General features: G+C 42.4%; 2 protein-coding genes across 3 annotated transcripts; both read left to right on the forward strand.

Moving 5' to 3' along the window:
• Positions 1–2139: 2139 nt before the first annotated feature.
• Positions 2140–4929, forward strand: ankrd33ab (ankyrin repeat domain 33Ab). Its single transcript, XM_076156508.1, has 4 exons — positions 2140–2406; positions 2500–2629; positions 2970–3110; positions 4127–4929. The coding sequence occupies exons 1-4, from the start codon at positions 2140–2142 to the stop codon at positions 4927–4929; spliced, it is 1341 nt and encodes a 446-aa protein (XP_076012623.1).
• A 1225-nt stretch (positions 4930–6154) lies between these two features.
• On the forward strand, positions 6155–14052 carry LOC143005239 (activin receptor type-1B-like). 2 transcript variants are annotated; one of them, XM_076156506.1, is made up of 9 exons: positions 6157–6350; positions 8372–8617; positions 9077–9343; positions 9451–9681; positions 9823–9990; positions 10210–10366; positions 10482–10606; positions 10725–10855; positions 11439–14051. In XM_076156506.1, exons 1-9 carry the CDS (start codon positions 6260–6262, stop codon positions 11562–11564), a joined length of 1542 nt encoding a protein of 513 aa, XP_076012621.1. In that variant the 5' UTR covers positions 6157–6259; the 3' UTR covers positions 11565–14051. The 2 variants fall into 2 exon arrangements, with proteins under 2 accessions (XP_076012622.1, XP_076012621.1); XM_076156507.1 differs by lacking the exon at positions 9823–9990 and having other exon boundaries at positions 6155–6350; positions 11439–14052.
• The last annotated feature ends 60 nt before the right edge of the window (positions 14053–14112 follow it).

Genomic DNA, 14112 nt, shown 5'->3' on the forward strand with positions numbered 1-14112 from the left:
TCAAAATATCTTCAGAAAAAACGGTTGTGGTTGCTTTTTCAAGACTTTCACTCCCAAACAAACAAGGATATGAATATGAATTGCAGTCATCCAGAGTTTATTGACATTTGTATGAGTTTTATTTATTATTTTCATTCATCCTGTTGCTCTGTTGAACCCACCAATCAAACATATTGTTTTTAATCTCACTCAGATTACGACTTTTATTCCCATTTCTCCACTCACAGTCATGTTTATACCGTGTTGATCCTAAACATTTATGATAATCAGATTGCAGAGTATTGACTGTTTGGGGCAGAAGTCTGAGACTGGAGCCTGGCGCCACCTTGTGGTCCTTTTGAGGAATAGCTAGTTTGGTTGCTGATTTCACTGAGATCATGTCAGTCATCTATAAAGGGTTTTAATCATCTGTTCTGTCTGATTGAATAATTACATTAATCATGCTTAAAGAAGTAATATAAACACTTTATGTATGTATAATTGGATTAAAGACATCTAATTTATGTCATATGTTCCCTGTATCGATATAATGAGATAATTCTAAATAGCCTGTATAATACAATATTGTTTTAGATTGATTTACAGTTGCCATAAAGCAGCTGTGAATGTTGGTTAAATGGGGATTATTACAAGTATTGTATTCTTTGAGCTTTTGGCAATTAATGTTCAGAGAAAGTTTCCCATCATGGTTTTTCCTTGCTTTGTTGGGATCCAGACCCTCCACATAAAACAAGCAGCGAAACAAACATTTGCCACTTCAAGAAGCTGTCCTAAGCTCCGAAAAGTGAAAGCAGTATAATTACATTAACACTGGTGCTCTGTTGAAAGATGAAAATGGCAAAGGTAGCATGTAATCCTTTCCACAAAGCTGTTGTAAGTGGGATAAGCTGACAGAGCATAGCAGCTGAAGACTCCTCCCTGCCGTTTCATGTCGTTGTGACAATATGCAGGACGGAAATGGTTAAAGCAGCTCTAATTACAGGCCGAGGAAGATGCCCTAAGCTCTCTGTTACTATGAAAACATTGATGAAGGAGCACAGAAGTTACCCACAAGAGGTCAAGTGGGTGTGAACTACAAAGGCCGACACATGGACACTTTCACATTTCCTTGCTGCTACTGATTCTTCACAGAGGTAAGTGTATAACGTGTGAGTATGTGAGAGTGTTTCTCTGTCAATTACCTTTATGATGGTGATACTTACTGTAAATACATCCTTTAATAATGGATAGAGAGCAGTTACAGTGGATGTTCCAGTTGTGTTCATCATTATTTTGGCTTGCGAAGACAGAAAGCTGCACCAAACTGCTTTTTCATGCTGGCCTGCACAGATATGACAAGAGAGCCAAATGAGAAATGTGACCAAAATCTTTAGGTCTAATTCTTAATTTCAACTTTATGTATTCATTAGTTCTTTCTTAGCAGGTCCTTCTTGTGTCATTGGAAGGTTGTGTTTTAGGTATAACCAAGATGATATGTTGGAAAATACTAGAATGATGCTCGATATACAGAAGTTATGGAAAGTTCCTAAATCCCCTGTGGCATTGTTAACAAATTTCCATGTTGAACTATAAAATTTGCCTGTGGCTATTTACAACAAAAAGTGATTGTTAGTTTCAATAGCCAGGAGGTATCAGAATCAGAATGCAGGTTGTACAGCCAAGACGTACGTTGGTAAGAATCATGTGCGACTGAAGTTATTCTGAGGTGGGCTGTTCCTCATTTAGCTCAGTGGGGCTTTCAGATGCTGATCCAGTTACTCAACACTAAAGGCACACTGAGCTCATACACCCACGCCCACTCTATGACACAACAATAACACACTCATACATCCCCTCACTGAAAAATTCATGTTACTCATTGTGAAGATGCTGATAGTGGACATATTGATCATCTATTCAGTGGGTTTGTGAGTCCGCTGAAGCAAAGCTGACACACAGTGATGCACAGTTTGGGTTTGGCTCTTTTTGAGAAAACGTGTGAGAAACAGCGACTGGATGATTTTAACTTGGTATTGTGTGTGAAACGAGAGTACCTGAATGCACGTTTGTTGCAACAACTAGGACTTTCTGCCTGACTGGTTTCTATCTGTTATGTCCTTGCAGATGTAATCAAAGCATACGGCCGCCTACTACTGGAATATGGCCACTGCAGCTGAGGACCCTGTTCTGGGCTCAGGCCCTGCGGAGGACAGATCAGAGGTATCCCTCTCAGGAGGAGGCTCAGATTTAGAAAGCGTTCTCTCAGACGACTCGGTGCTTCCGGACTACAGACGAGAAGTGGCGAATGGGCGCCCGGCATCAACGCTGTATGAAGCGTGTGCTCGCAATGAAGCCCACACGCTCAAGAAGGTCCTGGAGAGAGGAGTCACAAAAGAAGAGGCCATTAAGGTGGACACCAACGGCTGGGTAAGAGTCCCATTAGTAATGTCAATAATTCAGGAAGATTTACGTTAACAATCATTTTTGAACAGTCTTTTTAATGATTTCCTTTACCAACAGAATGGCTTGATGGTGGCTTGCTGTAAAGGGTTTTTGGAGATTGTGCATGGACTTCACAACTGCCCCTTTATCGACATAAATCAACAGGACAATGAGGGAAACACGGCACTGATGATTGCATCTCAAGCGGGTAAATTGCATTAACGTAAAGCTTCTAAAAAGGTTTTTAACATAAATAAAACAGGAGGCACAAAATATTGCATAGAATGGTAATTTGGATAACCAGGTAAAATACAATCGACATGCAGCTGCCTCATTTGTGGTTTAACTACAAGAAGTAAATACATTGTGTACTATCCATTGTCTAAATGTATGACTATCAGTGTTGAGATGTAACAAAGAGGGATTCTCTAACCTCCATGGAGTCACATGCCTTTAAATACATTAACACATTATCTACATGATATGTCTTTACAAAATGGATGTGAAGCGTTGCTGTTCTGACCCGTGAATTCCTCCTCACTCGACAGGGCACGTGAACACGGTCATGTATCTCCTAAACTACTTTCCCGGCGTGGACACGGAAATAAAAGATTGTCGCGGCTTCACGGCCCTCATCAAAGCTGCTATGGCAGGTCGTGATGACATCGTGGCTGCCCTTGTCATGGCCGGTACGCACACGACTCCCTCACGGCTATGAATGTTTGTTGTTGTTAAGTTGTTAAGCTGTTTTGCTTCTAGTGTATATTTTACTGTCAACACAGGCTTAGGCAAATTGTTAAAGAATTGCAAATTTTAAATAATGTTTGTTGTAACCTGATGGAACAGGTTTCTCTCGAGGCCTCAGGCATTCAAAGGCCCTATTCTCTTGTATTTACCCACTAGTGGAAAGGCCTCGGACTTTTGCCAATGTTACACTCATACAGGCGTTGTCCTTGTATGACATTATAAGATCTTGTTTGAACTCTTACATGAGCACCATCAGCAGAACTCGTACAGCTCAAAATGATCACTTATAGTCCCTGTGGTGAGAATAGCTGACCCGGCGGTTTATCTGTGCATATTTGAAAGCAGCTCTGCTCAAGTGCAAGTGTGCAAATGACGACAGGCCGGTTAAAAGGATCATTCTGAGGACATTACTACATCTTAACTTAGCCTCCAGTAATCTGTCACTCACTAGTCTTGTAGACTGGTCATAGATCAACCATTAACAGGGCTATTTAAGTCTCAACACGTCTCCTGCCATCTCTGCCCTGCATTATTTTACTGATCATTAAAGCCAAATCACCAACGACTGTAAGGTCTTCCCCATGATTGTGTTGCCTACTGAAGCAAACTGAGAGACAACTTTAAAGGCTCAGGAAACCTCAGCAGGTGATTTGAGTTAATGAGCTGATTAGAGTGAGACACTGTGAGGCTACAATAGTGAACTTTTTCGCAATATTCAAATTTTCGGAGATATTGAATTTGGGGTTTTCATGAGCTGTAAGCCATAATTATCAAAATTAAAACAAATAAAGGCTTGAAATAATATACTAATGAATCCATAATATATGAGATTTTCACTTTTTGAATTGAATTACTGAAATCAATTAACTTTTTCATTATATTCTAATTGATCGAGTTGCACCTGTATATGCATGACTGTCTGTCTCTCATGTTTCTGTGCTGTGTCGTTTCCTCACAGGAGCTGACATTCATGCAGTGGACTCCAACCGTGGAAAATGCGTGCGGGACTGGGCATTGAAAACAGCTCGCTACGAGACGCTACATCGCCTCCGCCGCCTCACGTTGCGGCCCAGAGCAGAACAGTTCTGTGAGATCTATGTTCCCGAGTGGCCTGAGTTAAAGGAGAGAGTAGCAGAGGCCACAGCTGGGAAAAGTGGTGCAGCAAAAATTAGCCAGAGGCTAAAAGATACCTTTGGTGTCAGAATACCTCGTGACCCTCAGGACAATGGGGCCTTGGACCACATGGTCCGCATGACCACCAGTGTCCACAGTCCACTAATCGTAACTGGATGCCATCCACTCTGTCCCTCTAGCCCTCCTGAGGCGGGGAAGGGACGCCTGGCTGTGTCAGACACGGTGAATCAACAAACAGGAAAGGAATCAGAAGAGAACGCAGTGTGCCAGAGAAATGGCTCCGTAGCAGCCAACATTCCTTCAATCGAATCTTCAGGATTTGTAGCTACGACTTGCTGCGTCGACCCCGAGCGAAGGGCAAGTATCCTGTCCCTGGCCTCCACTAAGGTTGCTACATTTATTCCACGCAGTATGGCAAGGAGGAACAGTGTGTTCCCCTCAGGCTGCATCCCCAAGATCAATGTCAGTAGACCTTCAGAAGCAACGCCAAAGAAAGAAAAGAAGAAGAAGAAGAAGAAGGAAAGGGGATACCTGGAACCACCCATATGGAAGTACAAGGAGATAAGGGAAAAAAGGAAGGCGGAGAAAGAGAAGGAAGCACAAAGCAAAAAGAAGGACAAAAAATAAAAGGTTTTAAACTGCCTGTACATTTAAGCCACTCTGTAAACCAATATGGACACTGCACCAACACACACATCTATATTAGCAGTGTTTAATGGATTCTCACTGGTGATTTCATAGCTTCTTTTTTTTTTAGAAATGTTTTTTGAAAATGTCTTAAACTCAGATGTTGACATCCAATGTCCCAAATGAGCTTTGAAGTATCCACCGCCAAATATTATTTTAATCTTTTGAGGAACAACAACAAACACAAGAGCACAAAAGACACATTAAACATGAACTCTGATAAGTTGGGACAAACACTATATAGCTTATATTTTGAGTTAGAAAGGGCTTTTTTCGTGAATATACAGGTGCATCTAAATAAAATACAATATCTCTGGAAAAGTTAATTTAAGTAAAATAATCAGTAATTCAATTAAAAAAGTGAAACTCTCATATTTTATAGATTCATTACACACAAAGGGAAATATGCCAAGCCTTTATTTGTTTTAATGTTGATGATTATGGCTCACAGCTCATGAAAACCCAAAATTCAGTATCTCAGAAACTTAGAATATTGCGAAAAAGTTCAATATTGTAGCCCCACAGTGTCACATGCTGAGTTTTCCTGAGCCTTTAAGTTGTCTCTCAGTCTGGTTCAGTCGGAGACACAATCATGGGGAAGACGACCAGATTCTAATGTATTCAGATGCACCTGTATTAAATTTTTTTAGTTTTACTTTGTATTATAATGAAATAATGTATGGAACCATTGTCTGCTGCTGGGAGTACACAGTTGATTAAGCAATCATTTATATGATCTACCTCATCCTTCACACAGAACACTGACATGCAGGCACACACAGCATGAACACCTGCATGTGAGCAGAACTATGCACAAAGATGTAAATACAGAAACGCATATTTGAATTATTATGTCAAGTTGTGTCATGTGGTTGGTCTAGGAATAGCCAGACAAGATTAACAGTAAATGTGTCATAAACTGTTTTTGTAAATATGTTGCATCAAACCAGAGGATGTGTTTAATCCTCCGGTTCAATTCAAAGGTTAGGATTTGATTGCCATTTTAATGTTAATGCCAGTAATATATCCATGTGATACCTTACCTTTCGATAACTATGAGCATATGCATTCACTGTGCTTGAAATTACAAATAAAAAGATCCAGTGTGTTTGTGTGTGAGAGTGTTTGTGGGTGTGTGCGTATGTGAGTGTGAGCGTGAGTGTGTGTTGCCTGCTGGATCATGTTAGTAAAGTGTGTGTGACTGCACTGACAGCCTGGTTAGCTGTCATCTCGCCTCGCCACATCTAGCTAACGTTAGCTACATGTGTAAATGCAATGCATTGGGAATGTATTGATCATGGCTAATCTTCGCGTATCGTTGGCGGTCGTGGTCCAGGCTGTTTTGTTTAGAACCTGCGGAGGTGAGTCACCGTCTTTGTTTGTTTTGAAGGCTGTAAGCTCAGTATCGTGTGAATGTGGAGTTAGCTAGCTAGCGTTACTGGGTTAGCTAGCGTGTTAAGCCGCGACAATAAACGGAGTTAAACCCACATAAACCTGGTCAACATTCGGTTCCACAGACCTGACAATTATTTTCATTTGTAAAATAAATAAAATGACATCTTTCGTCGTTGTCAGCTAGCTTAGTCGGGCTAGTTTTAGCTAGGATGACCTGTCAACCATGGCTGGTTGTGCTGTAAACAACTAATCCTGTTTAGCTGTGGTGCTAACGTGTTATTATGTAGCTTTGTGCAAATGTAATGATGAGTAATTGTTACTTATTTTACACTTCTTCTACGTGCATTTGCCTCTTTGCCCGTCGGACTCACGTGTGTGAGGCTAATGTGACACATGGTGATGATGTGTTGTACATCAACATACTATACTACTCACAATACAGTACAGATCTATCTATTGTAATGGAATGAGTGTGTTTTTGTTAAGGTAGTTAAGTGTTTACACATCACTGTAGCCTGTATAGGTCTTCATCGGTATCCCACGTGGTTCTTTTAACACAATGTTGTTTACTTGTTTGCACAGCAGATTACAGTATGTACACATTTACAGCAAGGGGTTAATAGATGTGTAGCTTGTGGTCTAATGGTTTAAGACAAAGACAGAGACATCTTTCATCTTGTTTCTACTCCAGAAGTGGAGAAACTAGTATTTTTGGTTCAAACGTGGTAGTTGTGACAGGTTTAGTCAGCAGCTATCTTCCTTAATTCTGTGCCATGTTGCTCTCTTTCTGTGTGTGTGTGCGTGTGCGTGTGCGTGTGCGTGTGCCAGCTCAGTACATGTCGACTGTGTGTGAGTCAGTGCCACAGAGATGTCACAACACATCTTTATTCCCTCCGTTTGATGTAAACGACACTGAAGTTCAGTTGGATCGAGGTGTTTGTGTGTGTGCGTGCATGTGTATGTGTGTGTGTGTGTTTGCTTAGAAGCAAATGAATGCAATGCACAGTCTTATCAAGGTCATTTGGAGGAATAAAGGGGGGGGAGGTTATTTCACTGGTTGGAAATGTCACACCACATCTGTGCCTATTATAAAGGTGTGTGTGTCTATTCCAGTGTCATAAAACACACACACACACCCAGCCTGATAAAAACCTGTCCCACACCCAACACCTACTGTTGGGAGTTTCCAAAGCATAAATGATCTGGATACACTCCTCCTCACTGACCTGACCTCTTCCTTTGCTCTTTGCAACAGCAGTAAAAAAAACAACAACATTATATAAGCTGATATGTGTACCTGTTAGATGAGCTTGTGGAGTTCTGTGCTACCTTTCCCTTGCCAAGCACGTACGCTGATCTTCTTGCCCCCATGCTCTTTATCAGCAATTATGATTACACAAGCTGGACCTGATTATAGATTTGCTGTACGAATGTTTTGTTTGTAAGTAAGGGCTGTGTATGAAATTATGCTACTTAGTGTCAAATAATCATGCTGTCAATACCATCAAATATCTACAAATGCAGTGTAATATGTTGATGAGCTTCAATAACAAAGGACTACAGTTTTGTCATGAAATGCGGGCAGATAGATATTGGAGCCACAGCCCAGTCATGGCTGGAGTTCTCACCCAAGGCTATGGCTATGGCAAAAGAGCAAGAATATATTGATGAGTGGGTCACATTTATGCTCAATCAAGGTCAGACGCCGGCTGAAATAGCTTTATGCCTCGCTACAGAAAATATATAGACTATCGTGTCATAATAAACCATTCTCACGAGATCAATAAGAAACAATAGGACAATAATGATATCGCACGTACTCAAGACTTAATCTATTAAATGGATAGTTGTACTGAAAAAGTAGACCTGGAGTTAGAGAATAGTACCAAAATCGAATTAAATTAATGGTGCGAGGAACACGTATTGATTCTTTGTTTGCCGTTTCGTCTGACTTCTCATGGTTCTCACTATCTGGTACTCTTTGCAGCCCTTTGGTGTAACTGCACCACACCCCAGTGTGAGAAGACCGGCTCTCAGTGTGAGACCGATGGAGCCTGCATAGCTTCCATTTCACTCATAGAGGACCAAGAGCAGAACATCCGTACTTGCATCACGAGGGATAAGCTGGTACCTCCCGGGCAGCCGTTCTTCTGCCTCAGCGCGGCGGGCCTGCTCAACATCCACTGCTGCTACACCGACTACTGCAACAGCATTGACCTCAAAGTGCCCTCGGGTGAGAACCGTTGCACAAGTCAAACACAAACCTTTCTTTGACTAGGTTTGTCCTACATGTCAACACAGCTAACTAGTGTACAGTATAGGGCAAAAACACACAATTTGTGTGTCTGTTATAATGTCCTCAGTTTATGTTGAAGAGTCTCATTGTTGATAGTCAAAAAGGAAGCAGTCAGTCCAAATCAGATTACCAAACATTTGGGAGAGATTTGCATACACATGGTGCAGAGTCAACAGCAAATTTGATTATTTGCAACCACCATATCTAACACTTTTTATCCAACAATATCGACCAACCTGTAACAGTAGAACATGAGGTATATTGTCACAGTGATGATTATGAAACATATGCCTAACCAAATGTCTTTAATACAGTGTGTGTTAGTCACTTAATACACACAATACACCAAACATGCCCCAGATGTTACATGTGATATCTCAACTCTTCTTCTCTCAGTAACAACTGAGCCTGGACTGGTAGGAGGCTATGGCCCAGGTGGAACGTGGGGGCTGGTGGAGCTGGTCGCTGTGATTGTTGGGCCACTGTTCCTGCTGTGTCTGCTCCTGTTGGTAGTGGTTTTCCTGTTTCAGTACCACCACAGGGCCTACAGTCACAGGCAGAGACTGGAGATGGAGGACGCTTCCTGTGAACACCTCTACCTGTCCAAAGATAGAACACTGCAGGACCTCATCTACGATCTGTCCACGTCTGGTTCAGGCTCTGGTCAGTAACGCTGCTTCAATAACCTACAAGTGTGTGTAGCACTAGTGGGAGTTTCCACCTGTTTCGGATTTGATCTGTGGGTGACTCTCCTCTTGTTTTCTGAGCAGGTCTGCCTCTGTTTGTCCAGCGGACGGTGGCCAGAACCATTGTCTTGCAAGAGATCATTGGAAAGGGGCGTTTTGGGGAAGTATGGCGAGGTCGGTGGAGGGGAGGTGACGTGGCAGTGAAGATCTTCTCATCCAGAGAGGAACGCTCATGGTTCCGAGAGGCTGAAATCTACCAGACCATCATGCTCCGCCATGAGAACATCCTGGGTTTCATCGCCGCTGACAACAAAGGTACACGCCTGTACATCCCTGTACTAATGACAGATTAACAGCACGGCAGTATTGACGACAACATTTGCTGTATGTTTCTAAACTAATGTTCACTCTCAAGCAAACTGAACCTTTCCTCTCTATCTTCTGCCTCTTGCTAAGACAATGGCACATGGACTCAGCTGTGGTTAGTGTCCGACTACCATGAGCATGGCTCTCTGTTTGACTACTTGAACCACTACTCTGTCACCACTGAGGGAATGATCAAACTGGCACTATCAGCTGCTAGTGGCCTGGCACATCTGCACATGGAGATTCTCGGAACACAAGGTACTCAATGTGTCCTAGTATGCGCACATCCAGGAGTGCATTTGAGAAAACGTATGACATCCCGAGGCTTTTCTGGCTTGCATAGTCATTCTAGCTTCTACCTGCAAGACAAACTTTACACTAACTGCCTCAACAAGAAAGCTGCACGACACAATTCAGGTTGTAGTTTGTTTCGGAATTAAGAAGTTGCAATTTGCGTCTACATCTGTTTCACAATAGGAAAGCCTGGCATCGCCCACCGAGATCTGAAGTCCAAGAACATCCTGGTGAAGAAGAACTGCACGTGTGCCATCGCTGATCTGGGTCTGGCCGTCCGCCATGACTCTGCCTCAGACACCATCGACATCGCCCCCAATCAGAGGGTGGGCACCAAGAGGTCTGTGTTAACGTACACTCCTGCATGCACGTGTGTGATAACGTTACTGACCTGCTGACCTTTCTGCCTCGCACGTATACAGTAAGTCACACCAGATGATTTCTCTGTCTCTCAGGTACATGGCTCCAGAAGTTCTGGATGAGAGTATCAACATGAGGCACTTTGACTCATTTAAGTGTGCTGATATCTACGCTCTGGGCCTCGTCTACTGGGAGATTGCACGCCGCTGTAACAGTGGAGGTGAGGCTATTCCCTTTCACCACGGTTACTGAATCTGTGTTGTTTTTCTTCATTGGCAAAAGCTGAGAGCACAGCACAGCACTGTGTCTGACCTTGACATTTCTCCCTGCGCTATCAGGTATCCACGAAGAGTACCAGCTGCCCTACTACGACCTCGTACCTTCTGACCCCTCCATAGAGGAGATGAGAAAGGTAGTATGTGACCAAAAGCTTCGACCCAATATCCCAAACTGGTGGCAGAGCTATGAGGTAAGAAAATGGGGCTGAAAACACAAAATTGCGATTTCCAGGTCCATTTACGTCTGAGCTAGGTCACTGACTGTGTTCTGGAGATATCTGCTGTTTTCTCACCAGGTCCATAGGCCTTTGAATGGACCCTTCTGGAACCCTGTGCTATTAGAGAAGAAAGAGGTCAAGCTAAATATATCTTGTAGGTTCCCAAATAGAGCTGTGTTACACTATAAGATATGTTCCCTTACAATGCCCAGCGTAAGTCTCCACAACATTCTCTCAGCTATTTCAGTCTCAGGGTCAAATGTCACAGGAAAACGGTGACCATGTTTATATCTAACTAAACTAAAGGAGCTTTTGGAGGCTTCAACGTGTTTAGCACAGGGATCCTTAAGGGTCCATCCAAAGGCCTATGGACCTGGTAAGTGAACCGAATATCTCCAGAATGCTTCAATTTACAAAGCTATGATGTCAGTGACCTAGTTTGCACATAAATACCCTGGAAATCACGAAATTACCACCTTAAATACGCCTTAACTACATTTGCATGGCCAGCGTTGTTGTGTTGTAAGCGCCCTCCGTTCTGCTCCTGCTGTTCCAGGCCTTGCGGGTGATGGGCAAGATTATGCGAGAGTGCTGGTACGCTAATGGAGCCGCCCGCCTGACAGCCCTGCGCATCAAAAAGACCCTGTCCCAGCTGAGCATTCAAGAGGACATTAAAGTCTGAGTCACGTGAGTCAGCCGAGCACTGAGCGAGAGCACTAAGGATGACCCTCCCTCGAGGAGCCATCCTCAAAGAACGCACAAAGAGAGTAGAATGGAGAGTGGCACTTTGTAAAATATTACTCCATAGACACTCCTGCCAGTTTTGAAGCCGCCTGATTTTTTGACAAACCCTACCTCGCTTACCCAGCCAAAACTACCAAGAAACACCTTTCCTGTCTTGCCCTCAGCTACTGCTGCCCTTGCTCAACCATCTGTCCTCTCGACACACGATACTAACAAGGCTGCAGACTCCCCGACAAAGACCTCATTTTCCCCCTCTTGGACTTCTTGTGTATGCAAATAATAGCGGGATATGTAATTTAACAGGTAAACATTTTGGAAATCACTGGTTAAACCTTTGCTCAGCGTATACCTGATCACCGTCGCTAAGCGTTAAAACGACAGCGTTCGTTTTCTCTTGTCTTTGTGAAGTACAAGATGGGTTGGGAGTTGTATAGCTTATTACATATACTTAATCTGTTATTATTTAACTGACAATAACTTACGATTAATATATGGGTGTTTGTGTTTGTGTGAGTCGGCCTCTCCTCGTCACACTGACAGCACTAAGGCACATGATGGCAAACTGCTTGCTAAATGGAGGCAACAATGCATCTTGTTCTGCTGCAGCAGCATGTGAGCATGTACACAGCAGATGAGACAGGTGGTGTAAATATGGACCATCAGTGTATTTAGACTTCAGCATCACTTCAGCATTAGGGCTCTTTGCCAAACATGATTTCACCCGCTGACCACTTGCCAGGAACTTCTTACCATAAGCTGTTGTAAACCTCAGGATACTCAAGGATCTGCTCATCTACTGATCGCTCACGGGGCGCTGAGCGGAGCGGTGGGGGCGCCGCCGCTCGCACTCTACATCGGGACAGGGAGCGTGTTCATCGGTAGCGTTCTGAAAGCAGCCGCTGTCTCTGGATCGGCCCACAAACACTATTTTGGGAGCGTAGCTGCCACGACGGCGAGGATCACTCCCAAGTCCCCTCAGATAATCTGGTGTACCGAAGATTCAGCTAACTTCCGTTCTCATCTCCAGCAGCCAGTACTATTTACACTGTACTTTAATGACATGGCAGGAAAAAGGTTGAAATGAACTGTTTTTAATCATTTTAAATACACTAACTCCAGGAAACTGAATGACAGTTGGTTTTTCATTAGTTTTATAGTATCACAGCATGTTCAATGTTGTTTTCTCCTCAGGGCATATTCCCCCTGGCCAAGTATAACTACTGCACATAAAATAACTTTTTAAGATGAAACTTGGGTGTATATTTTGTTTGATTTGCTCATACTTTGATATTTAGGTCTTGTTTTATAGATGGTTTAATCTTTTATACCTGTTCCTTGGTTGGTGGGAAGATAATGACTTATGTTGTACTGTTTGTAAACAGAATGGTGTATCAATCTACTTTCTGACATGTGAAGTAACATTACTGTGTGTTAATCAGATACGTTGCTTATTTGACTTTTTCCTATAGCCTAGACCCTTATTATTGGTGAACAATGTGTTCTCAGATACTCAAGATTCCCTTTTGTTCACCATACAATACCTCCTTCATTTGCAAAATACAAATGGGTTGTTTTCTATAAGCTGACATTGCTAAAAAAAATCAATCTCTTTATATTTTTTTCCAGGAAATTAGAGCACTTTTGTCTGTAAACTGAGAAAGGTACTGCTGATGTGTAGTATAGTCTTTCCTAATATTTATGTTTTAATGCTCTGAGTCCCTAGAAAAGGCGAAAAGGCCACGTGTGCACTACTGATCTCACAGCATGAGAACCAAATTGTTCTAAGCAGCAACTCTGGCAGTAGATTCCAGTGTTTACTACAGGTCACAACACTGACAGGCAAGAGTGTGTGTACACTAATCACACCAGTTATACAGATTCAATCGTAAAAATATAAGAATCTAGAGGAAGAATACTACTGAGACGTCTCAATGCTGTGTCACATAAAGATGTTTGACCAGTACCTAATTTACAATCACTTGCTCACTTTGCTGTGTCACTTAAATTGTGTGGGATGTTCATTAGAGCAAATTAACTGCACCTGTTGCAGTTGTGTTGTGGCAGGAAAGAATAGTAAGCTCCTGTTTGAAGAGACAGTTGAATGTCAACCATCTTTTCACACTAAAGGAGGAAGGACCTTCAGACATCTTGCCTTAAACGTGGAAAAAAAATTGCCTCATTCAAGGTTTTTAATGCCCTGCTTCATGTCTACATTTGGATAGATCTTAAGAAATGATGAATTAATGATAAGAAGTTATACATTAAACCAATTGTGATAACTCTTGTGTCTGTTCGGTAATGGCCAAGACAATTGCATCCATGTAAAAACACATTCAGGATTTACTTCAATCATGTAACTTCTAATAGGGTAATAAATACTGTTGTTTTCCAGTGTGATGTCGTTTCATTTTATTGTCCCTCCTTATTCTAGAATGACAGTGTTTACCGCTAATCCTCATCTTTCCAGAGTAGAGCTCCTCTTCATT

The sequence above is a fragment of the Genypterus blacodes genome, unplaced genomic scaffold (genome assembly GCF_046128005.1).
Source record: "Genypterus blacodes isolate CSIRO-AG114 ecotype Tasmania unplaced genomic scaffold, CSIRO-AGI_Gbla_v1 ptg000070l_1, whole genome shotgun sequence".
Classification (NCBI taxonomy): domain Eukaryota; kingdom Metazoa; phylum Chordata; class Actinopteri; order Ophidiiformes; family Ophidiidae; genus Genypterus; species Genypterus blacodes.